Here is a 25,704-nt window from a genome sequence, read left to right as displayed (position 1 = left end):
TTCCCCCCAGCTTGCTGAATGCTGCAACTCTGTCAGCTGCAGAAAGCTCTTTGCAAAGGTGCAAAATCTACATATTTCTGTTAAAATGAGAAATCCACATTTTTCTCAGTTAAAAGGTTAAGATGGCCTTTTCCCCCACCCCGTGAGAAACAGAAAACCTGGTTCCCTGGTAATCAGTCAATATACAAGGGGTTTATAACTCAGGCCCTAGTCTAGAAGTGGGAAAAATCTGACTCCATGCACATGGCAGAGGCCTGTCACCTGTAGGCTTATATAGAGCGATCCAAAGAGGGGGGAAGAGCAGTTTAGCTTGCCTAGCAATGACCCACAGAGCAGCTGGCCCCTTTAGAGAGAATGCAGACAAGTGACAGCAAGCAAGAAATTAGGCCACTACCACAAAGTTGAAGTTTTTATGGCTACAAGGTTGCACGGAAGATGAATATGGAAGTCACTTGTTCTGAGTGACTTTTTTCAGCCATACGTAAATATATTTATTAGTTTATACTCAATTCATATTGTAGTCTCTTCCCAATTGTAAACTTTAAACATACCCATTCTCTAAAAGCATGGAGTAATCAGTAGAGTTTAAGGTAAGAAAGTTTCAGCTAGATCAGATTAACATCCTTTAATATGAGCAAGGAAAAAAAATAAGGAAGATGCAGTGCTTTGAGAGCATCATCTGCTCCCATCTAAGAACAAAATGCATTCACTTCCCCCTCGGGTGTGGACACACGACACACTATCCTGGTATAGTCTCAATTTACTTGGAGAAAAGCTGGAGAGAGCCCATGGCAAACCAACCTTTGCTGTTCTCCAGTTTAGGTGCTGCATATCTCCCACCTCTGTCAACTTTACTCCCAGGGAGCCCCTTCTCAGTGCAGACTCCTCATGGCTGGAGGTAAAAGCAGCGCCTCCTCCAGAAAGCTACCTTAGGAGGCCTGGTCACACGTCTGTCTCACTACAGAGCAAATTTACCACAAAACAGGACAGGGGATAAATGACCCCTACAGCAGTTATGTTGCATCTGCCCCTGGGTCTGCTTCTAACGCGGATCAGGAAGGGCAGAAAGCTCAGAAGCGGCCCAGCGTTGCCCCTCACGCCCCGCCTCTGAAACCGAAACTGTGTTGTGACTACCTTTCCTCTCCTCTTTCTCTTTTCCTTCTCCTCCCCGGGCGGCTGCTTCTCTCCCTTCTTCCTCTTCTTCCTCTTCTTGTGCTTCTCGTGCTCGGCCTTGTCGTCGTAGAGGCTCGAGTCGTGCCCCGAGCTCCCCGTGGACAGCTCCGTCACTTCGCTGCCTCCCACCTTCAGCACCAGCTTCAGGGGCTTCTCCACGTACTCTGCGGGGCGGGGGGGAGAACGGGGTCAGCGTGCGGGGACGACCGCGCCGGGGCCGGGGCCGGGGCCGGGGCCGCTCCCCTTCCCCGCAAGGCCCGCCCCCCGCTACCTTCATAAGGGCGCTTGTCGGCCTTGTGCCGCTTGTGCTTCTTGCCCATGGCGGCGGTGGCGGCGGCTGCTGCGACGCGGGCCCCCCTGCGCCCCGGGGTCACGAGCAGCGGAGGAGCCGAGCGCGCCCGCGCCAAGAGGGCAGCGGCGGCGGCGCAGCGCGCGGGCGAGGCGGCGAGCGGCGCCCCCTGGCGGCCCCGGGGCCCAGCGCACCGCCCCCGCCCCCGTCCCCGTCCCCGTCCCCGGCCCGGCCCCGGCCCCGGCCCCGGCCCCGGCCGCCGAGCCCTGCCCCGCACCGCCCCGGCGCGCAGGGTCCCGGCCTCCCCGCGGGCGGGGCCCGGCCTCGCTTGGGGCCTCAGCGCCTCGGAGGCGTGGGCGCGCGGCGAGCGGGGGCAGGGCGCCGGGGCCGCCCTTAGGCCTTATCGCGGGGCCTCCGAGCCGGAGCCGCCGCCGCCGTCATCTCCCCCACAGCCGAGCCAGGCCCCGCTGCGTCGCCCGCCGTAGGGGGCGGGGCCCTGCTGGCCATTGGCCCCGCCCACCGCGCGTGGAGGGGCGGGGCCTGGAAACCGCCGCGGGGCGGGGCGGGGCGGGAGGAGGCCTGTGGGGGAGCCGGCCGGTCCCTGTGACCCTCCTCGCCGGGGCCTCGGAGAGCAGGTGCCTGCTGCCCGGCCCAGCGCTCCTCCTCCTGCGGCCCAGGTCAGACCCAGCCGGAGGGCTCCTCGCGCGCACAAGGGCCAGACCAGACCCCCTGTCCCTGCACGCGTTGGCCCAGGACTGATGTCTTTCGCTGCCTCTCCACTAACGTAACCGCGCCGCAGGGTTGGTCCCCGCGTTGCCCCTGGGAAGGTGACTTAGCCCGACGCAAAATCCAGGGATGCAGCAATTGAAGGTGTGGGTTGGTTTTAGTTGAAATTGTTCCCTGCGAGGCGGGTAATATTTAAAGTCTGAAGCTTTGGGAAGTCGTAAGACGAGTCCTGCCAGCCGGGTATGTTCTGCCAGGGAGCGATCAGTCCGATGATGCTGGGTTTTTTGCAATACAGCGGCTAGAAACGCTGTCGTTTGGTAACCTGGCCGGATCGTGATGTGGGTGGCGTCTTGGAGTCAACCACAGCTTCCCTGCTAGGTCTTTTTCCAGTAGTTTGAAATGTAGCTGTGATGGACATAAGTTGATTTTCTCATTTGCATCTGGATTTTCTAGGACTCTTATTGCAAACACCATGAAATGTTTTTACGTATGCTTCAGTGGGATGCCGAGGGTTTTTGTCCGGGGGTCAGGCCACATGTAAAAAACACAAAACCAGGAAATGCTTAAAGGACATGTTTCCTAAACGCAAACACAAATGTGGCTGTATCCTCCACGCCTCCTAGCGGACGGGCAGATGCGCTAAGGTTTCTCTCGGGTTCTGTAGCAAGAGCATTCGTACAATTGTTCCTCTGAACTGTAATGACTGATCCTGTCCTGAAGCTACTGAAATTTGAGAGAAGTGTAGCACAAATAAGTAAGTATGACTTGTGGCCAACCTTTGAGAAGTGTGATGTATCCTTTCTGGTTGTTGGGTTTTTGGGCATACTTTGGATCTTGCACACAGAAATTTTATCTTAGTGTAGATATTTATAGCCAGAATATACACCACTTTGTCTTCTGTGTCTTCAGTTCTCCTTCCCTTTGATTTCATCCTAATATTCCCCTTTCTTCTCCAAAACGCTAGCATTGCCTTAAGTCAGGGGTGGGCAAAATGCGGCCCAGGGGTCAGATGCGGCCTGCCAGGCCATTCTATCCAGACTGCGGGGCCCCTAAAACATTTAGAAAATTTAATATTTATCTGCCCCTGGCTGCCTGTCATGTGGCCCTCAATGGCTTGCCAAAACTCAGTAAGCGACCCTTTGCCCAAAATAATTGCCCACTCTTGCCTTAAGTCTTGCTTTGGATGATGTGCAGGAACTTTGAATTGCAGCCACAGCAAAGTAAGACTGTTAAGGGACCTGAGAAGGTCGTCTACTCCAGTTCCTTGCCCAGGATAGGATTGTACCCTCTTGAACCACCTAGAAAAATGTTTGTATAACCTGTGCTTAACAACAGCTAATGGTGGAGTTTCTACAGCCTCTCTAGGTAAACTGATCTAGGATTTAGGATTTGAGCCTCCATATAGAAAGCAGGAATAGTCTTGAACCTGATGATGCTTCAGGATGTGTTGCACCACTCTGAGATTCCAGGGAGCATTGCTATTTTGTCAGTCATTTACAAAGTGCTTTCTTCCACAGTCCTGTAGCTGTGCTGGGGGAGGAAGAGGCAAGGGGTCATGGCCCTGCATCTTTCCAGAACACCATCCCTTCAGCCTCAGGAGTTGGCTAGGCGTGGTCCATTTCACTGAGCTGCTGCATTGGGGAGAGATTTTCTGGTCCCACAGTGCTGTCACAGAGAGTGAGCACAATCTAGATGGAGCTTTAAACAAACTGCTAAGCAGGTGGTACACTAGAACCTGCATTTTTTTTTGTATAGAGATGATTTGCAGTACACTTAAGTCACAGTGGGTTGCCAAATGAAGAATGAGCCACTGAGGTGCCTGCTGTGGCTTATGCTTCAACAGGGCACTACTCTGATCACGTGGAGCTGCTAGGATCCCATGTAGCTAACCAGAGAAGCAGTGTCCCTTAAAATAAAAGCCACAATAAATACCTGTTTGCTGTGGATATATATGCACTCTCAGCTAGTTCATCTTTGCAGTAGGATAAGGAACCCAAGCCTACAAGGAATCTAGGTTTTCCTGTACTACATCTCAAAGACTTACTTGAAAAGTACGTCGGTATTTGAATTCATCTTCAGGTCCGTTCCTCCATGGCTGATTCACATTACTTGTACACTTCTAATTTAGTCACTGTGTATCCTACCAGGATTAAAGTAAAGTCTAAGCACTTTCTGTTTCCATTGACCTCAGAAAGTTTGTAAGTACATTTTCCCCAGTAACAGTGAAGACCAAATGATCAGATTGTCCCCTGGAGACAGCAGAGTCAGACTAAAAACCTCTTGCACTTAACAGTGAAAGGACCATAATGTTACCTTCTGCTTGAGGCAGTGGCAACAGGCCATGCTCCCCACTTAGGCAATGGGCAGGAGAGACAGGTGGGAGTGCTGGTGTCCCCCCTGCGAGCGCCGGCCAGGGAGTGGAAGCGCTGGATGAAGTGCCATGGCCATGTCTGGAAGCGCTGTGGCCCGGTCACTGTCTGGTCGCGAGGGGGCATATGTCCCCCCGACTAAGGTGGCACTAGTTGCCTGTGACTTGAGATACAGGAAAGAATTAATGTAGCTTTGGTTTTCATTAGAAAATAGCTGATAGTAGCAGGGCTGTTATGCCTGTGAATATCTAGAGTAACTTTTTCTCCATTTTGTCTCCAACATTGCTGTTTCTGGCGTGGGATGACCAGGCCCCAGCTGTGCACTAAGCTCAGGATATATGTCTGCACTATGGATTTCTGTTAGCTCATCTGTGTTACTATGAAGAGACAGTCTTTGATCAACACTACTTTGTCGGCAAAAGTCTCTAGACCCAGTTATACAAGGAAAACTATTTTTTTGGTACTCTGGGTTGTTTTGGGAAGTATGCTGTCAGTACAAAACTTAACTATCCTGGCATGGTTGCATCTGTTCAAGGAGTGCTTTGCCAGTATGGAATAGTGGAATTCCTTAAATCAGTAAAACACTATTGCAGGCAGGGTTTCCAACTGATGTATTCACAGTGTGGCCAATACTCCCAAAAGATCTTTTCTTAAAGCCACATTTGCTGAAGATATGTGATTATAAAGAATCCCAACTTTTATTTTTTTTAACGACTTCTTATATTGCACTTAAGTTTGAAATTATACCCTGAGCAATGAATCCAAAGAGCTAAGATGCATAATGTAACAAGTGCAAATTTTATGTTATCCAAATCTTGTAGGGCATTTTTACGTGTGCTCTGGGTGTGGGGGGGAGGCGCTTTATTTAGAGTAGATCCAAGAGCTGTTTTAATTAAAGCGCTTGTAGCATCTCCTGTATCAGCATCTCTGTGCTTCAGTATGACAGCGGGGGCACTTTCACTAAAACTCATCAAATGAGCTTTAGTGAAAAGTGCCCCCACCACCATTTTGAAGCACAGGGATGCTGATACATGAGACGCAAAGGTTGGCTGGAGCACACCAATTAGCATGTTCCAGTAGACTCGATTAATTGAGTCTGTTCCGACATGCTGTAATTATAGCATGTCAGAGCAGCCTTGTGGCTCGTGTACAGGCACCCATGCTCTTTAAGTCAATCTAATGATTTTTTTCTGGGGAGAGCTGGACTCAGGAGTTTTAGACACTTGCATTTGGCAGTACTATCCACTATCTACATACCAGTTCTACATGCAATGTTTTAATTTTCAATTAATTTTCCCCAACCTGTTTTAAATTCCCACAGCAGCATTAAGATGATCTTAGTTCAAAATATAGAAATATGTTTTCATAATGGTCTCAAGACTAGATCTCCACATGAGAAGAACCACATACAGAGTAATGGTCCCAAGACTAGATATCTGTATGAAAAGAAACGCACACTTACTTTTTAGGTACAAGGCATTCCTCTCATATGGCTGTGACCTAACGACTTTTAATTTTACTTTTTACTTTTTTTGACTCTTAACTTTGTTGATTGAAATATTTTGAATGTGAATGCCTGAATACTAGGGATCTGGGTTTTCCATTTCCCACAGAAAAACGAAGTAAACCATGGCTTTTACCTTTTACCAGAGGCAAATGCGGATTTCTCATTTTACCAGAAAAGCCTGCAGATTTTGCAGGTTTGGGATGAGCCTTCTGCAGGCTGGCAGAGTTCCAGCCTGCAGGGGGCTGGGAGGGAGTGGGAGGAGGGTGGTCAGGCAGGGGGCGCAACCTGCATGTATATGCCTGTGGTGCTAGGCAGCCTGGAGAGCAGCTCCCAGAGGTAAGGGAGGTGGGGAATTGAGCCCTCATAGAGAGAGAGGGAGGGAGGGAGTTGGGCAAGACTGGGACTGGGGCTGCTGCCCAGCAGCTGGGCATTGCGTGGTGTTTGGGGCCTAGGGCTGCAATGTGTAGCTGCAGGGCCCCGGTGGGGACCAGGATGGGGCTGTGGATGGCTTGTCTGGGGGGCAGGGGAGGGTGGAGCCGGCTCCCTACCACTGTGCGCACTCCTGAGGGGGAAGGGAGACCTGCACCCCCAGATCTGTGTGTGGGGTGGGGGTGGGGTTGGGCATGGAAGCCTGCAGGCTCAGGCTTCCACCCTGCTGCCCTCCCCAGGGGCCTCCGCAGCCTAGCGGGTACAACCTGGCGCAGCAGGTGACAGTGGAGTCATACGGAGAAGCTGCTTGTTGCTGAAAACTCCATGCTGCCCTGGTGATGCACCCCCTGTGCATGCAGCAACTTTGAGAGGTGCAACCCTGTGCTGCTACCCCTACTGCAGCCACGCGTGCAGAGGGTGCATGACCAAGGCAGCACATGGCTCGCAGGAACAAGCAGCTTCTCCATGTGGCTTCGCTGTTCCCTGCTGTACCAGGTCACACCTGCTGGGCTGTGAAGGTCTCAGGAGAGGGCAGCAGGGTGGCAGCCTGCACCTGTCCCCACCCCCACACCATGCACAGATCTGGGGGGCGTGGGTCACCCCTGCTCCTGGGAGTGCAGGCAGGGCCAGGGAGCTGGCCGACCTAAGCCCACAGCCTGCCCTGCCCCCACCCCGTGCACAGATCTGGGGGGCGTGGGTCCCCCTCTACCCCCTGGGGAGTGCATGCCCCAGCAGGGAGCCAGCCTCCCCTGCCCAAGCCCTCAGCAGGCAGGCAGCAGGGAGGAACTGGGCTCTGTTCCACTGCAGCAGCTGCTGGCTCCTGACAGACAGGGGGCTGTGGACCCAGATCCCTGGCCCTGTAGCCCTGGCAGCTGGGGGCCTCCTCCAGCAGGGCGGGGTGGGGTGGGGGAAGGGACCTGTGGGTGAGGGGCGAGGGGCACCAGCAGGGCCAGGGGGCTTTGGGGGTGGGGGGGTGGGGAGTGAAGCACCAGCAGGGCCAGAGGGGTTGTGGGGGGCCTTTAATTTTAATCACAGATTTTGGGATTTTTACCAGAGAATTTGTGAATGATTGATTGATGATTGATTTATTAAAGCAGAGAATTGTAGTGTATTGGGGAAAACCAGGATCCTGGCTGAATACTGAGCTGTATACTGCACTGAATTTTTCAGACTCATAATTTCTGCTGTACCCCTTTGTGGATGATTATAATGGATACTTTTGATCTGGCATTGCAGTTGAAGTTATGTTAACAAATCAGTGTTTGTTTCTAACTCTTGGTTTTCATCAGACTTGTGTCCGCATTCAAGCGCTGAAGGACTTTTACTGTTTCTAACAAACCAGCTTTAATAGGGAAGGTGTTAACTTTGGGTTTTTTTCCTCCCCTAAAAAGAAACATTCATTGATCTGTATTTGCATTGAAATTGACGTACTTAAGGAAAGCCAAGAGCATTTATTGGTGGAGTTATGTAATGGTAAAAAATAGATCAGTTTATGAAGCAAGTGCTTTGACTCCAAATCCAGCAAAGCCTAATACAATACAGTGAGAAGTTTTTAAACCTACTGGCATTAACAAACTCTGACAGGTTGTGCACCACCAATCTTAAACGACACAACTGTAAGTACCACTAGCATATTTTTCAGTTCAACCTTAAGTACCACCAGCAAATTTTTGTCATATAAAGTCGTAAGTCCTATGACATTTCTCACTAATATGTAAAAGTATCTAAGCATGGAAAATGCAATGCACAGTTTCTAAAATGCTAGTAGTGAAATCAGAGACAGGAAAATTATTGCATTTAAATACAGAGCCAATAGGTGTGAAGAATATTGTGCTGTACTACTTTTACAGTCATGAGCTTGTAATATACAGTGTTGTCTTCTGGAGAGCAGCAAGATAAGAAAGTAGCAAGTCAAGTTATTGTTTAATTATTGTAAGCTGCCCTGAGCCTTTGCTGGGGAGGATGGCATATAAATTGAATATAACATCACATAAAGAGGATAACAGGTATGGTTCACTTTCTGGTGGTTACAGAAACTTTTCTTCAGCTCAAGTTGTAAGAATCAGTTCTGGGAGCCAAAAGATAAGTATTCAAATTCTGAATTTCTCCCTGTGTGTGTGTTTGTCTTCAATTCAGTTCTTAAGAAATAGATGTGTTTAGATATTCTTCTATAACAGGGGCAGGCAAAATATGGGCTGAAGTCCAGATCCGGCCCAACAGGCAATTCCACCCAGCCCTCAGGGCCTGTCCATGAGCCCTGGCCGTGGGCTATTCCCCTGCAAGCCAGTGCCTCTATGCAGGCGTGGTTCTGGTCGCTAAACAACCACCCCTACCCCAGCCTGGCTTGACCTGTCCCAGCCCCAAGCCAGGGGGTGCTTGAGACAAGAAGCCTCTGCCAGGCAGAGGCTTTTGCCTGGGCACACTGTGGCTGTTTCCAGCCTCCCTGCCTGCGAGAGTGGTGAATTCAGGTAAGGGTCCCACCGAGCTGGGGCCAGGGACTCCCGCTGGGGGAAAAGGGGCCAGGAGTGAGGGGAGCTGTGTGCTATAGAGCCGGGCTGGGGTGGCTCCGCACGCTGAAGGAGCTGTGGGGTTGGTTGGCACTGACTCTGCATGCTACCACCATGGGCAGCTGGGGACTGGGGTGGGAGCGAAGGAGCCACGTGCCATGGGGCCAGGTGGGGGCTGGCCTCACGTGCTGCCACCATATGTGGCCAGGCTTTCGGACAGGAGCGTGGGAGCTGTATATTATAGGGCTGGGTGGGGCTGGCTCCGCATGCTGTCGCCATGTGCATCCAGGAACTGGATTGGGAGTTCAGAAGCTGTGTGCTATGGGGCCAGGTGGAACTGGGCCCTCATCCTGTAACCATGTTCAGCCAGGGACTTGGGCTGGAGTGCTGTTGGGCCAGGTGAGGCTGGCCCTGCATGCCGCTGCCACTGTGGCTGGAGATGGGGGTGGGAGTGCAGGGACCTGTGCACTGTGGGGCCAGCCCCACTTGCTGCCACCACGTGCAGATCCAGGGACCTGCATGCTCTGGGAATTCCAAGGACCACCCCCCCAACACACACACACACACTTCACCCTCCTCCATACCTCCAACACACACCCACAACCTCCCACAGCCCCCATACATGCTTTGACCCCCCCACCCCACCATACCCACACACGCACCGGCACCTTCCCATGTGTGCGGGGCCATGTTGGGATACAATCCCACCCTCCAACCCCCCACCTCTTCACACCCACACCACCATACCCACACCCCACAGCCACACCCACTCCCTGCCCCCCCATACGCCCTCTTACCTCCCCACACACAATATACAAGAGTAAAACTGTATTTTGAGCTATTATGCAATTGCCTCTAGATACACTATGCAAACAAACAAGTTATAGTAGATGTTTAATTTTTTTTTTGCAGTATTTGATTTGATTTTTTTCTGGATTCAAGATGGCAACTCACCCCCCCCCCCCCCCCCGGAGAACTTTCGGAGCAAGGGAAGGGACTTCCGATGGCAAAGGTCAGGAGTTAGGGGATGGGACTTCCAGTCTCAAGATGGTGACCAAGGGGGTCTAGAGGTGGGGCTACCCTTGTGGCCCTTGACAGCACACCAAAACTCATTAAGTGGTCCTCCAGTGGAAATAATTGCCCACTTCTGTTCTATAATATTTGAGAAGGCAATATTACTATGTATATAAAGTTGAGTTTGATTAAACTGACAGCATTATGGAGACACTTTTAAATTTACAAGCAAACTTGTTAAAAACTAAATGTAAGATCCTACAGGAGTCATATTGAGACATGTTGCAAAGACCTTGATTATAAAGGAAACTTTAGCGTGTATTGTTAATTACAGCCCAGAATTGTGTAACCAGATGACAAAAGGATGGCTTTGCACCCTCTATGAGATCTTGAACCAGAAATTATGAAAGATTAAACAGCATTCGACAGATATTTTTTCGTCTTCTTAGGAGGATGTAAAATTAACCTAAGAAGGAAAACAAGGACTGTTCTATGGCATTGATCCTCACTCTGGGAGCGATCGAGGAATCTGAAACAGTAACAGGGTTGGCAAGACTTGTCTTTGTCACTTTGACGCCTGGTCTACACACAGTTTTTTGTTACAGTGTAACTGTCAGCCATGATGTGATTTACAGTATTTTGCTTACAAGTTCTAGTGTGGAACTGGTTTTACCAGTATCAACACACTTTACGTACTTTAACCGTGCATGTATACGTGTTCCCAAATGTGAATGTCTTACAGTGATAGAAGCAAAAGTAAACCATGTCAACACTAAATGAATTATGCTGCTTCAAGGATTCCAGTGTATTAATGCATATAACCTTTCTATTTAGGAATGGTCCAATTAAGTGAAATAATTTAAGGCAATGAAGACCACTGAGAGTTTTATATGAGTAATATTTGTCTTTCCATCCTGCCCAGGTAAAATCCAGTCCTTCTTTCCCCAACCCAATAGAGCAACGGTTAGAATCATAGAATTGAAGGACCAAAAGGGACCTACAAGATCATCAAATCCTGTCCCCTGCCATGGGCAGGAAGTTACTAGGCTCAAATGAGCTCAACAAGGTACGTATCCAGCCTCATCTTGAACACCTCCAAGGATGGCGACTGCACCACCTCTGCTGGGAGTGTGTTCCAGATTCTATTTACCCTTATGGAAAAGAAGTTTTTTCTTACGTCCAGCCTAAATTTTCCCTCTATTAGCTTGTGCCCATTGATTCTTGTCCTCCTTTAAGGTGCTTTCCTGAAGAGTTTCCCCCCTAGATCTTGGTGCTCCCCCCTAACGTACTTGTAGGTGGATATCAAATCACCTTTAAGCCTTCTCTTACTCAGACCTAACAGGCCCAGTTCCTGGAGTCTCTCCTCATGGGGCCTATTCTGCAGGCCCCTAATCATATGGGTGGCCTTTCTTCATATGCTCTCGAGCTTATCCACATCCTTCCTGCAGTGTGGTGCCCAGAACTGAACACAGTACTCCAGCTGTGGTCTCACCAATGCCAGAGAGAGAGGGAGAAGCACCTCCCTGGATCTATTGGCAATGCATTGGCTGATGCATGCCAGAGTTCTGTTTGCCCTGCTGGCAGCCTCATCGCACTGTTCACTCATGTTCATCTTCCGGTTGACTCTGACCCCCAGGACCCATTCAGATGCTATGTCAGCCAGTGGGCGACCACCCATTGTGTAGTTATGGTGAACTAAACTCTGACAGATTGTGCACCACCAATTTAAAACAATACAACCTTAAGTACCACCAGCAACTTTATATTTTGTCATATAAAGTAATTATAATAAATCTATTCATGCATACCACTGACAGGTTGTCTGTGTACCACTGGTGGTACACGTACCACAGATTGGGAACTGCTGCAATAGAGAACATATACATTAATCGGGTATTACAGATGATTTTAGTAACAAATGTGAGGTTTCATTCTTGTTGGCTTCAGTGTGTTGTGCCTATAATTTCAATAGACTGCCTGTTTTACATTGTATTCCTCATCTTAATCAGTGTCAGGTTTCTATAGCAACTGGCATGAGAGTGCCAGAGAATAAATATCAACCACTCTAATTTTGTAAACAGAGCTAGTGTTTGAAAATATAAAATTTAATCCAGGTCTCCTCATGTGCAGTCACTTCTGTCTGTTGGATTAAAAAAAAATCATCTTGTTTTATGAAATAGGGGGAATTTTGTCTGTAAAGTTTATTTCACTGTATATTAAATTAGGTAGACCCCAGATGATGTGCTTTAAATTAGCCTCAGTTTTTTTTAAAACACAATAGGAAACAAGAAACCCAGTCCTCATTTAAAGGTTTAGGTCACTCCATAGAGTTCATACAGTGTGGCCAGCATGCTTGTTTAGTAAGTTCAGACGTGAAAACTTTTGCCACAGTTCCTTGTCTTACTCAAGTAGTCCCAGTAAAGTTGGTGGGATTACAAAAGTGAACAAGATTTGGATTCTAGAAGGGCTGGAAAGATTCTGCGGTTCACCATGAAATATACAGTGCATTTTAACATCTGTTTGTGGCAAGATCCTTCAGTAACCATCCAGGCAAGACAGCCACTGAGAACTTGAAACTTGCTGGAGGTTTTAGACTGGCAAGCAGGCAGGATAGGGCTCGTTGAGACAGATTCAGAGCACCAAGAATCATCAGGATATCTACTTTTTTCAAAAAGGAGACATTTCTCAAATAGGAAGTTCAGAATGGGAAAAATGAACAAATATTTAATTTATTCAAATATTACTGTGGGCAGGAATTTTAAGTGACTGAGGCCCTTGGCAGATGTTATACGTAAGATGTGATTAACCAGTTAATCATATCTTAAGTAGTAACCTGGCCACACTGTGATTAATGATGTAGTAAATTAATGGTGTTATAGGGAATAAGCCACAAAATTGTGACACAAAAACAGTGTAATAACTTTGTGGCTCATTCCCATCGTACCTTAAATTGTACTTGTGGCCATGCTGATAAAGGCTTCCAGCTTCAGGAGTGCATGGGAGCCCTTTTGTTCCCATGTACTTCCCAGACTCGGAGTACAGTTCAGATGACTGCCACTTACAGCCTCCAGGGTGCATCTGTGACAAGGGCTCTGATGTGCCCCTGACGCTGGGGGCCCCAATCAGCTGCTGCAACCAACTGCCTGGGCACAGTGGAGTCTGGGGCTCTGATTTGCCCCCATGGCTGGGAGCAGCTGCTGATCTGATCTCTCAGCCCTTGACTCTGTCCAGTATGTGCCCAATGCTGGGAGCAGCTAATTGGCTTCTTAACTGCTGGTGCAGGGGGATGATCCTGGGCTCCCCCTGCACCAGCAATATGGCACCATGGAATCTGATCCCTGATCCCACAATTGTACCTCCTGCCATGCACATATATCATGGCAGGAAGCCCGGTTTTGTGATCACACATCAGATCCCCTGGCACCTTTAGTTGAATGTCAGCCAGGGGCCTGAGTTGGAGACATGGAAATTCTGTATAATAGCATTAAGTCTTTGTGACCAGTACTGACTGGCTTTCTTGATCCTGTCAGGGGCAAAACCCTTTAATGCAGATGGGAGTAGTTCCATTGACTTCAGTGGCCTGTAAATCACATCTTTAAGAAGCCTTTTCTCTTCTTTCAGTTTCAGCACTGGAATGCTACGTTTTGTGGGGTTGTAAATCCCATTTGTAAACCAATGGCGAGTTATTAGCCATGAAGAAATGGAGATTACTCCAAGCAGAGGGAGAGGTAATCCTAATTCTTTTAGTCATGTCAATAAAGGACTTTGTTTCCACCCCGAAAAGCAACTTAAAGTCAGGGGCTCATCCCCAGTTTAATAGAGAACAATCACCTGGGTTCTGCTGCTAGGAAGGATGGGACATGTTTGTACGCATTTGAATTTTATGAGTATACTTCCTATGACTTTGTCTTTCTCTTCTGGGTGCTTGTGGAGAAAGCTATCCAAATGATTTTATGAATTGGAAGAAATGGCAGGCCTTGGTGTATATCCAAAACATGATCCAACTAGAAGAGGGAAATTCTACAGGACATGTGTGAAATTGATTACTTTAAACATTGAAGTCATGAATGATACTGAATAGAAGTTCTGAACAGGTACTGCTGTTCAGGCTGAGGAGAAAGTGGTGCTGTCCTTCGGATCCAGAACTATGCACAGAAACTATCCACAAGAGATACTAGGGTTCACATGGAATTCCTGCTCTCCCAGCCATGCAGTCTCCAGTAGTGGGGAACAGACCATGTGGACAAGAAAACCAGAGGCAAAATCTGAACAAGGAACACCAGTGACATCAGACAATTTTCTGCAGTTTTTACTCTGAAGAGTCTATCCTCTGCTGATTTGCTGTGTGTGAATTTACTGTATTCATTTCCTCTATCCCTCCCATTCCTTTGTCTTTCTGTTCACCAAATCGCTAACAGAGTTCCCCTGAAAAGATTTAAATAAAAAGGAAGAAAACCGCACACCATTGCATTATTTGTCCTGCTTGTACATTGTATCTTGTCCCCCCCAACTCTTTGTCAGGCCCTGGGTGTTTCCAGTCTCCTTGGGGTACAGGAGCTGTTCTGTTTGTACAGTGCTGTTTGTACAGTGGGGTGCAGGAGTTGTTCTGTTTGTACTGTGGTCTCAAGCACAGTTGGCCTCTACTGTAATAGATATAATCAATACATGAGTTTCAGTGTTGGCTTTGCCTTTAATTCTCTGTCATCTTTTGACAAGACACATTTGGCTGTTTTTAGCTTGTTTAGGTATAACATTTCTGATCCAAACATGGAAATGTTGAGGTAGATCCTCAAGTAGCACGAACTGGCATAGCTCCCATTAGGCAATGCTTCCTTATGCTGACTGGAAATTGGGATTATTGTTTTTTCTTTAAGATCAAATAATTTTGCAACAGTTGTAGTTTGGTGTTTCAAATTTATCAGGAAAAATTGTTTTGCACTTAAAAAATTACAAGTTTCAGTCCAAAGAAATTGAAGTGCATTATAAATCACTAAAAAAGGAAGGTGAGTTTGAACTCGAGTCTTAGCTGTGTTGAATGCAACTCATTGTCCTAGACCAGGGGTTGTCAATAAGGAGTATGTGTACCCCCAGGGGTACTTAGAAAGGTCTCGGTATAAGCGGGCTGGGGCCCAGAAGTGGTGTCTCCCCCAGTGTGTTCCTATGTTCCCATACTGTGACGGGAGTCACCTTGTGCAGGCGCTGGTGAGGCCGAGGGAGAAGGGAGGCATGGCTTGACCAGGAACAAAGTTTGACTGTCCCCTGTGCTTCCCCAGCCCCTCCTGGCTGTGCTGTCTCAGGGGCAGTGTTGCAGCATGGCATACTTAGCCCGCTTACCTGGGGGAGTGGAAGGGGGAGGGATGTGCTGGGCACCACCAGCCCCCCTGCGGCACACTGCAGTACCTCCCTGTCCCACCGCAGCTCGTTCTCCAGATTGGCCATTACCCACTTACAGCAGAGCTGGGGGGGGGGGGGGGAGCGAGTGTGTTTTGTGCCTGCCCCTGGCAGCATGCGATTGGCTGGGTGCGGGGCCCACCGGCAGACAGCAGAGTCGCATATGCGACTGGCTATGGGAAAGCAACATGGGGCACAGTGGCGATGATGGCAAACATCTGTGCCGGTGCCTGAAAGTGGTTGTAAATTGAATTAGTGCCTGATTAATCTGTCCCCAGGCCTGCTAGCCCAGCAGGGCACCTTTGGCAGTGCAGTTGCTCTCCCTGCAGGGCAGTGGGGCTTTGGCAGCCACCCTGCTGCCAGCTGCTCCCTTGACAGCCCCTGGATGTGCTGCTTTGCTCCCATTGTCCCAGGACCTGGCCCAGCCTGGGCCCCATTCGCCCCTGCCTCACTACCTTCTGCACTGTGGGGGTCACCATCTGTCTCCCCCAGTCCCTTCCCTTTCCCCTGCTCTACCCCTTCCCCCCCACACATACTATCACCCTGCTGGGGGGGGGGTGTCTGTGTGTGTCTGCATCTGCATTTGTGTGTCTGTTCCTGCATCTGTGTGTGTTTTTCCGCATCTGTGTAGCAGAGCACCCTGTGCTCTGTTACTATCAGGGGCCTGAGCAGTAGCCAGGCAGCCTGCAGCTGCCTATGGTGGTAATCAAGCAGAGTTGCCTGATTGGGGAATGAGGCTTAGCTGCAGTATATAAGGGCTGAGTTCCTGAACTGCAGAGCAGCAGTTTGCTGCTACCAGCTGAGGAGGCAACATCCAGCTGAGCTGCTGCCTGGGGTGTCTTGAAGGTAAGGCCTAGGGCTGTGGGGAAGGAGGCGGCTCCATGGTCCTGAGCATAACCTGAAACTGCACCCTGCTGGGGAAGGGTGGCCTGGTGGAGCTACCTGTGGTGGGATAGCTCCCCAGAAATGCCAGGACAGTTACCTTCCTGGTGAAAGGCTAGTAGGGGCACCTGAAAACCCCAGCCCTCAAATCCTTGGTGGGTAAGACCTGAGACAGGAGGAGCCCAGGTTCACTGCGAGTGCTAAGGCAGGCCCCAGGTTGGAGGGACCTGAGGCAGCATCCAGTCATGCAAGAGAGCCTGGGCGCGTTATGGAGATGGGTGCTAGGCTTCAGGGGGGATGGGGCTTGGATCCCTAGTCCCATTGTGAAGGGCTTGAAGCCCAGTGAGGGGGCCTGGGGCCCAGAGATATAGAGAGTAGAGCCTGAGGAGAGGGCCTTGAGCTTAGGGAATGGGCTGGTAGGGCCAGAGATGGGACTGGGAGCTCAGGTGAAGAGATTACGATGAGGCCGGGTGTTAGGCCATAATGATGATGAGGCTGGGTGTTAGGGCAAGAAACATTTATGAGGCATGGGACACCTCAAGGGAAGGTTGGAGCATGTACAGAGGCCCTTGTCATCAGGGCAGGTAAAGGGTAACCTCCCGCCTGATTAACATCAGATAATCAGAACAACAAGGCATGGCAGACAAGTTGGGCGGGTGGTTTGCCTGTAAACAAGTGGGCGGGCCTAGATTGAGAGCAGCCCCAGGACACCCGCTTGTTACAGTCTGCATCTGTGTGCATGTGTTCCCTGCCCACCCAGTGGGAGCAGGCATGTGGCGTTGCATGGCCTTTGAGGCAGTGGCAGCTGGGGGCAAAGTCCAGCCTGCAGCAGCAGCTGCCTCTGCCCCACACACAGATCTGGGGGGCACATGACCCCCAGGCCTCCGCCAGGGTGCGTGCTGCAGCAGAAGCCCCTCCCCCCCCCCCCCCCCAGACAAGCCACCTGGGCTCCAAATGTCCCATGACTTGCCCCGGCCCCAGGGTCCCATTCACCCCAACCCCTGCCTCTGCCCCACTCCCTCCCTTACTGTGGGAGCATTGATCTGTCCCCCCCATTCCCCTTCCCCATGACAGACCTGCTGGGGGGGTGCATGTGCATGCAAGTTTGCATGTACTCAGCCCCCCCCCCCCAATAAAATTTTCTCCCTGATTTTCCACTGTAGCCCCAAGGGGCAGTTTCAACATTGGTGGAGTGCCAGAGCACTGAGGCAGCTCAACTGAACATGGGTAAGTTCCTCAAGTGCAAAAGAAAAGTGGAGAAAAAAAAACACAAAAGGCTGTATTACAGAAAGTGCAAAGTGACAGAAAGTTTGTAAGTACAGCAATGCCTATTTGGAGTTCAGTTTTACATGTGTGTGTCCCAAAGATAAATTCGAACTGAAATGTGTCATTTACTTGGAGGAACTCTCTAATGAGTGTATGAAGCTATCTTTATTAAAAAGACACTTGGAAACAAAGCATGCCAGCTTGGTTGGAAAACTGATTGAATACTTTGAACAGTGGCTTGAAAGTTTCAAACGTCAGAAGGTGTTTACTTGTAGCATTAAATTCAGTGAAAGTGCTCTGAAGGCCTCCTATCTGATATCACTCAGAATTGCAAAATGCAAGAAAGCACATACAATTGTAGAATTTTGATTGTACTTGCCAAAGTGGACATTTGTAAAGTACTGTTTGGCAACCAGCAAGGAGATAACGTTAAAAAGATACCTGTTTCGGACAATACCGTTTCTTGTAGAACTAGCGAAATGGCAAAGGATGTGGAGACGCAACTGCTTGAGAGATTGAAAACAGTGTCTACACATGCTCATCAGGTTGATGAATCTACAGACCTAGGAAATCAGACTCAGCTGTCAGTATTTGTTCGCTACATTTGGGAAAGGAAGTTAGTTGAAGACTTTTTTGTGTGTCTTGAACTGCCAACATGAATAACAGGAGAGTATGTTTTTTGAAGTCCTAATCAGCACATAAGTACAAAAGGCCTTTCATGGGGCAACTGTGTCGGCATTTGCACAGTTGGGGCTGGAGCTATAACTGACAATAGAAGTGGTCTGATAGTATACAACAGGATCCAAGAAACTACAGACCCGTCAGCCTCACCTCAGTCCCTGGCAAAATCATGGAGCAGGTCCTCAAGGAATCTATTCCTAAGCACTTGCAGGAGAAGAAAGTGATCAGTAATAGTCAGCATGGATTCGCCAAAGGCAAATCATGCCTGACCAACCTGATTGCCTTCTTTGATGAGATAACTGACTCTGTAGATGCAGGGAAAGCAGTGGATATGATGTACATTGACTTTAGCAAGGCTTTTGATACCATCTTCCACAGTGTTCTTGTAAGCAAGCTAAAGAAGTATGGGTTGGATGAATGGATTGTAAGGTGGATAGAAAGTTGGCTGCATTGTTGGGCTCAATGGGTATTCGTTAGTGGTTCAATGTCTAGTTGGCAGCCAGTATCAAATGGAGTGCTCCAAGGGCAGGTCCCAGGGCTGGTTTTGTTAATGATGGGAAGATGGGATGGATTGCACCCTCAGCAAGTTCGCAGATAACTCCAAGCTAGTGCAGTGTAGTAGATATGCTGGAGGGTAGAGCTAGGATTCAGAGCGACCTAGACAAATTGGAGGATTCGGTCAAAAGAAATCTCATGAGGTTCAATAAGGAAAAGTATAAAGTCCTGCACTTAGTATATGGGATTCTTCTATCCTAAAAGGACTTGGGGGTTACATTGGACAATAAGACGGATATGAGTCAACTGTGTGCCCTTGTTGCCAAGAGGGCTAACAGTATATTGGGCTGCATTAGTATGAGTGTTGCCAGTGGATCGAGGGAAGTCATTATTCCCCACTGTTCTGCACTGGTGCGGCCACATCTGGAGTACTGTGCGCCCTGCCCTGCCTGGAATGATCTAGTTGGGCATGGTCCTGCTTTGGGCGAGGCAGGGGGGAAGAGGGGGTTGCTCTACTGAGGTCCCTTCCAACTCTAATTTTCTATGTTTCTATGATTCTAAGTAGAAGTGGCATACATCTGTGCTGCTACTATTCATCCCCAGAGAAATATACGTTCCCACTTGTGGGGATGCCCTTATTAAGCCTAATGAATTTGACCGGAAAGATTCCCATTCAAGGTGGGCTTATAACAGACAATTTCAGAATGTTCCAACAGAGATTAATTGGATCAACACCTGGAACAAACGTAGTCTGGTTACAGCTCTTGTTAAAGTTATGTTCCAGATGGAGTTATTTACTTGACACCTGGGCTGAATTTGTCCCAGTCAAAAGTGAAGCTATATCCCATTTGTCAGCAGGTAGCAAGTGTTGCTATAAGGAAGAGAGAGAAAAAAAGAGATTAAAAAACCCCAAAACTCTCATGTTCCACCTCCCCTAACTAAATTTAAAAGTTTATGCAGGTCACGCATCTGGTCAGGTCTCTGGGCTTATGTGCTATTTGACCATATTTGTTATCTTAGAAAATTAACAGGTCAGGTCTTTATTTACAATTTCATTCTTTCATGAAAAGTAAAAGCATACTCCAGAGGAAAAACATGGTAAAGGGAAAGAAACATGAAGAGCACTAGGCCACTTGGTGGTGTAATATGCAAAGGAAATTGTATTTGTCTTGTTCAGCATATCTAAGTTAATGAAACATAAATGAGAAACTTGGATTTTTATTTTTCTCTTGCAACAGTGGTGGTCACCTTATTTAATACAGGACAAGATGTTCCTACAAGCAGCTTAGTTTAGGGAAGATCATTATCTTTGAGTTTATTCAAATCAACATACAATTTAAAAGAAGTTGAAGTAAAATTTAACTTCAAACTAAATAGTTGCATAGATTTTAGAAGACATCTTTATTTTAATGACCTACATTTATTGTTAATAATGATAGTATAGCAAATTTTTGAATCCTTATAATCAATAGTAAGTTTTTCATTTTTTATATGATATTTTTCCCCTCTGCTAATAGAAGTAGCAAGTGTTACTAGTAATCACTGAAATTAGTGGGGAATAACTGCTGTCATGTGACAGTGCTAATCTTTGTGGTTCAGATCAGGTGACTTAAATCAGGCAGTAAAGATCAGCCTCACATTCTTCTGTCATGCACATAGTCCAGAGAAGTTCAAAATACAGTAAAACCTGGTTAACTTGGTTAATTTTGCTGCTGGACCAGAAGTGGCTGCAGACTGGCAAACTGCAGCCCCCAGAGCCAAGTGGAGAGGCCACGGCTCCTTCTGTAGGGTCTGCGGCAGTGCAGGGTTTGGCCCCTTCTCCCCCCCAGCCCAGGGGTGGGTGTATACTTCCCTGTCTGCCTGCCAGAAATTCAGGCCGTGAGCGGCTGTGATTGCTGGGCCACAGTTTGCCGGACCGGGGCATAAGGACTTTGAGAACCCCTGGCTTAGAGGAATGGTGGAGGGCTGTGAATTTGGGGGTAAAGACTTTATCAGAAGTTAATATTGGGTTTTATCAGGAGGCCTTACAAGACAAAAAGTGCAGTAGAATAGGCAGTCTGGTTAATGACCAAGCAAGACCATTATCTATCCCTTATTTTACAACAGATTTTGGGTGAAACTGAGGTTTGGAACAGAAAGTTTTCCTTCATTGATGTACCATTTCTTGTTGCAATTCTGTGCCTCGTTATAGTGCCTTGAAATTATTTACCTTTCACACACACTCTGCAGCTCTGACAAATGTAAATTATGCTTTATTCATATTTTGGGGTTCTGATGACATGGACACCCTTTTCTTTTTGCTGAATTTAGCACCTCTCTGTGCACCATATATGTTTTATGTTCTCAGAAATTCTTGTGGCAAATAAAGGCATATCCTAGAACTAAGCATCAACAGGAATGGAGCTCCTCATATTAAGTTTTAAGGTTGGTTGGAAGGGATGGTTGAAGCTGTTTCCTAAAAATTTATTTTCAAATAGCCAGTGACCCTGAACCTGCAAATGAAGGACTAGGATATCCTTTTAAGTCTCCAGCATTTGTAGATTGGGCCTAACGTCTGTTTGCTTTATAGCAGTGAAAATAACAGAAGAGGAAGAGGGATTAAGGATGGCCTCCGGGTTTGAATTTCAGAAGATAAAGGTTGTGGTTTATTTTTTCTACTTTTTCTATGTGAATATGAGCTCATTGTTTCTCCATGCTTCAGCTTCCATGTCTATACAATGAGTGATTTTAGCTGCATATATTATTTAGGTTGTTACCATAATTATTAATAGTGAATCTTTGCTTTGTTTTAAATTGGTTTGGAAGTTGTTTGCAAGATGCTGTAGAACTGTGGAAGTACTAGCAAGTATGGGAACCTGGCTGTGCTTGCATCTTTATTTTTTATTTGGAGCCAAACCCATTTATTCTATTATGAATTCTTTCCTTTAAAGAAGATTGGCTAAGACTCAGAATTGACAAGTAGCTGCAAGCACTAATAAAAAGAAAAGCTAAGAGATAACTTGACAGATCTACTTTTCAGAGCAGCCTTCCAATTTTTGTTCTCCAGTGTGTCCACCAACAATTTGTGGTGTTGACTTGTGAGGAGATGGATTTAATTTGTGGGGGAAAATGCTGCTGCTCTGTTTATACTTTGGTAGGCTTGGTGCTGTCTGTGCTCATTTACATTATGGTGTCCTTGCTCTGAAGAGGACTGCAAAGCAACTTTTTTACCACTAATATGTAGTTGTGAAGGGCCTGCCAAAAGAACTATACTTAGGCCCCATCTACATGTTACATTTAAGGAGTGATTAACCAGTTAATCACATCTTGAGTTGTGACCCAGGTACACATTCAATCAATGAATGGCCTGATAAAACAAGCAATAAACTGCAAAGTTATTCCACAAAAAATGTGCAATAACTTTGTGGCTCATTCTTATCGCACTATTAACCGAATGTGTGGCCAGGTGCTCCCCTGTGGCTGGTAGCCTGATCAACTGAGGGGCTGCCAGCCACAGGGGTGCACGATCCACTGCCCGATCCATAGCTGATGGAGTGGAGGCAGTGTTTCATGCGTTGCCCTGGCTAGGAGCCCTGTCAGTTGTAATGGGGCAGGGGTCCATGTGCTGCACCATCTGGGAGCCTTATCAGCTGACAACATTTGCATCAGCTTCAGCCAGTGAAACCATGCTCCTCTGTGAGCTGTCTCAGCTGTGAGGCTTGCAACAGGGGAGCCAGTGCAGGGGGAGCCCAGTGATCCAGCAATAAGGTGTACATTTGTGGCATGGCAAGAGGCATGATTGTGTAGATCATGCAGCAGATCTTATTGTGCTTTTATATGAATGTCTAGAGGGGCCCTCAATTATAAATGTGATCCACTTATTTGGAGGTTTTATTTATGTTAACCCCTTCACCCTTAAAAACGATTGAATTGATTTGGGATGCACAGTGATGTTCACAATGTGGTTTGTGAAATCTTTTTGGTTAGATCTAAATTCCTTATGTCACTCCTGGTGAATATTGTTGTGGCAAAGCATTTATCTGAGAATTCAGTTGAAAAGGGCCTTGTCATGCTTTTTGAGGGGTTCATTCTCAAATAGATATGGAACTATGTGCTTTATGCTACATTCTGACAGGATATTCACACTGCTTTTTTATAAGTGTTACTCAATATAATTTTATAGAATTTGGTCAACTGGTACTTTAATTATGCTTTTTAAATTTAAATTGAACATGAACACCAAGGTATGCAAACTTCTCCAGTGTTCAACATTTCTATTGCATATGTTCAAGAATGGCAACTGGTTCAGGAACCTGCCTGAAAATCACAGAATAGGGCAAGCAGCCCTGCAGTAGGCAGTCATGAGATAATCCTTAGGAACAGGTTATCTGCACATAACACCCAATAGATGTTGGAAGGAAGCGGGTGGAATAGCGGGAGGAAGTGTAGCCCAGGAACTGGAACACTGGGCTATGACTTACGTATTCCTGAATTATAATTTTGGATCTAGTATGGATTTGCTGTTAGCACTGGGCAAAAATCACCTGATCTCCCTGCCTCAGTCTGCTTGCATCTAAAGTGGAAATAACAGTACTTTAAAACTGCCTATCCTAAAGATCTTTTGTGGGGACCAAGAGCAGGGATCTTTTCTGAATTGCTTTGTAAATATAAAAGTGCTGCAGCATGGATGGGAGTGAATGAATGTTCACATTCTTTCCAAAATGTTGTTTTAAGATCAAGTCTTACTTATCCATGTAAACATTCAGTCTTATTTTGAAATCTTAGCTGTTGGTCTTGATGCTGTCTTGTGGCAATGAATTTAACAGTATACAGACTGTACTGTAAGATTAAATATTTTCTTTGATCAATTTTGAACTTATTTACCTTCTGTTTCAGTGAATAGTGCCTTGTTCTTGTACTATAAGAGAAGGTGATTTTCAATCTGGTTTACTTTATGCTAATGCTATATAAAGATGCTCTTCTTTTAGTTTAAAAGTACATAATGTAATCTTTTTGTGACTTTGTAGTTGAACTTTACAGTATCTGGTGTTCTTTCTCAGAGCCCTAGGACCCTAAGGTCAGATGATAGTGTCAGATTCTCAACTTTTAAATTTTTTAAATTTTTTAACTTTTTCTCTGTGCAGAAAGAAAGCTTGAAAATGTGAACCCTATGGACTTGAACATCAGAAGAAAATTAAAAGAATACCACACTTATTTGGTTTTATGCCCATCTCATGATTTCAGTCTGGTCAATCTTGTGATTTTTGGGGTTCTGTCTCATAAATGTTTATGTCCTTAGAGTAGCAATATTAATTAGTTCTTCCTTGCACCTTACTTTCATCAGATATGAGAGTTGCCTCCAAATATAGCTCCTTTGCAGTAGTTAAATTTGACCCAATCTATATGGTCTCAGTAAAGACTTTCATGGAAAACCTCTCAAGAAACACATTTCCTCTTACACAAAAGGTAGTATTTTAGAGCCTCATTGTATAGTTCATAGTGCTGAAGAAAGTATGCATTTCGGATGATTTGTTCCAAATACCGTTTTGCTTCTTACAAGCCCCATGTCTCATTTTGAAAGCAGATGCGTTCTAGACTAATAGGGAGTTGCATACAGTCCTTAAGGCCCAATCCAGTTTCCCATGTCCATGGTTACAAAACTCCCTTGATTTCAATGGGAGCAGCACTAATCCTTTATTTATGCATCTGAAATCAGGAGAGTGCATTTATTATCTGTCCAGAATTTTTGTTTAATACCAGAAAGCAGCACTTTGCAGTTGTTGAGTTTTATCTGGAAGTGTCTGTCTTTATTGGGGAAGCAGTGAGGGATAATCTTGAGGCATAAATTGTAAATTGCTTTGGGATGAAAGCTATTAAATAAATGCAAGTTGTTGTCTCACAACATATTGGTATACTATGTACTTTTTCAAATTATTAGCCAACATCCTCTCCTGAAGTCTGCTGGCTTTTTTTAGATTAATCGCACTGGAGGCATTTTGTAAATATTATAAATTCCTGTTTGTTTAATGCATTGTTGTAGCTGTTTCTATTGTTTTAAACTAGATTTGTATTCAACAGCTACAGGATAAAGTACAAGAGAGTTTTGCTGCGTTTTTTGTTACTTTGTTCATTGTGTTGATTACTAGTTAAATCCTTCAGATACCCATCCAGAAGGATAAATTAAAAAAAAAAAAGATTAACTAAGCTTGTTATGGCTGTGTTACAACCACACATAAGAAACGTAAGATGCCACAGAATCATGAAGTACAGTGTGCATATCCAAAGGTAAAGTTGAGTAACACAGTATTTCATATTATTATTCACAAGAGAAAAAAGTTTGATTTAAAATACAGGTTTATACATTTGCAATGTTTTCTATATCCTCTTGGCTACCAGCTCATTTTTTTTCCCTTTTCCCAACAATATATATTTTAACTTTTCAGTCAAGGAAAAAATAATCCAAATCAATGAGAATACAGTGAGGATGAATGTAGCACAGACGTGATGGTGACTGCCCAGTGACTTGAAAGATTATGTCAAAATCTCTTCATTCTGATTTGGTGGTTGGAAAGTGTTTGAATTTTGATTAAGCCAATTATTCAAATGTATCCATGCTTACTTAGCTATAAAAACTTTATGTTTTTATTTAGTATTTCTTCGTGTGTGTAGAAGGCTTTGTGTAGCAAATTCAGTTTAGATGGGGAGAGTTCAAGACATAGAAAGAGAGATTCGAGCGGGATTGCTTAGAGAAAAGGAATATGGATAAGGAGGTACTGAGCACTTGTACTTTTGGAACTGACTGAAGAGTATGGAAGAGAAGAGAGACCATCAGGGACTGCAAATCTGTACTTCAGCTAGGAGAGAACCAGCAAGCAGAAGCAGGTTGGAGAAAAATCATTATGGCTTTGCATAAGTGGCATAAGTCACTAATGGTTTGGGAAACTAACTTTTGTCTGATCCTCTGAATTTTTAACAGATACCTCATTGTAATGCATT

At 46.4% G+C, this 25,704-nt stretch overlaps 1 protein-coding gene and 2 long non-coding RNA genes across 10 annotated transcripts in view; 2 read left to right on the top strand and 1 right to left on the bottom strand.

Annotated features, from left to right (window-relative positions):
- BRD7 (bromodomain containing 7) overlaps window positions 1-1,661 on the bottom strand; it is a 30,895-nt gene extending 29,234 nt beyond the window's left edge. The window contains exons 1-2 of one of the 2 annotated variants that reach the window (XM_006273210.4): window positions 1,445-1,661; window positions 1,135-1,337 (exon numbers count right to left, since the gene is read on the bottom strand). In XM_006273210.4, the coding sequence (XP_006273272.1) occupies window positions 1,135-1,337; window positions 1,445-1,493 (252 nt within the window). In that variant the 5' untranslated portion in view covers window positions 1,494-1,661. The remainder of the gene's footprint in view (window positions 1-1,134; window positions 1,338-1,444) is intronic. The other variant, XM_006273211.4, reaches the window with a different exon arrangement.
- A 36-nt stretch (window positions 1,662-1,697) lies between these two features.
- On the top strand, window positions 1,698-14,474 carry LOC109285702 (uncharacterized). 7 transcript variants are annotated; one of them, XR_009455275.1, is made up of 4 exons: window positions 1,698-2,332; window positions 9,913-10,012; window positions 10,937-11,080; window positions 13,545-14,474. It is a non-coding gene; the product is annotated as an uncharacterized LOC109285702 (long non-coding RNA). The 7 variants fall into 7 exon arrangements; XR_009455274.1 differs by having other exon boundaries at window positions 1,703-2,139; window positions 13,636-14,474; XR_009455273.1 differs by having other exon boundaries at window positions 1,704-2,332; window positions 13,636-14,474.
- A 1,598-nt stretch (window positions 14,475-16,072) lies between these two features.
- LOC132243600 (uncharacterized) lies at window positions 16,073-23,922 on the top strand. Its single transcript, XR_009455276.1, has 4 exons — window positions 16,073-16,251; window positions 17,451-17,514; window positions 21,299-21,366; window positions 23,853-23,922. It is a non-coding gene; the product is annotated as an uncharacterized LOC132243600 (long non-coding RNA).
- Window positions 23,923-25,704: the final 1,782 nt, after the last annotated feature.

Source organism: Alligator mississippiensis, chromosome 10 (genome assembly GCF_030867095.1).
Source record: "Alligator mississippiensis isolate rAllMis1 chromosome 10, rAllMis1, whole genome shotgun sequence".
Lineage (NCBI taxonomy): Eukaryota > Metazoa > Chordata > Crocodylia > Alligatoridae > Alligator > Alligator mississippiensis.
The sequence above is the reverse complement of the archived record's forward strand: the minus strand, read 5'-3'. Positions and strand labels throughout refer to the sequence as shown.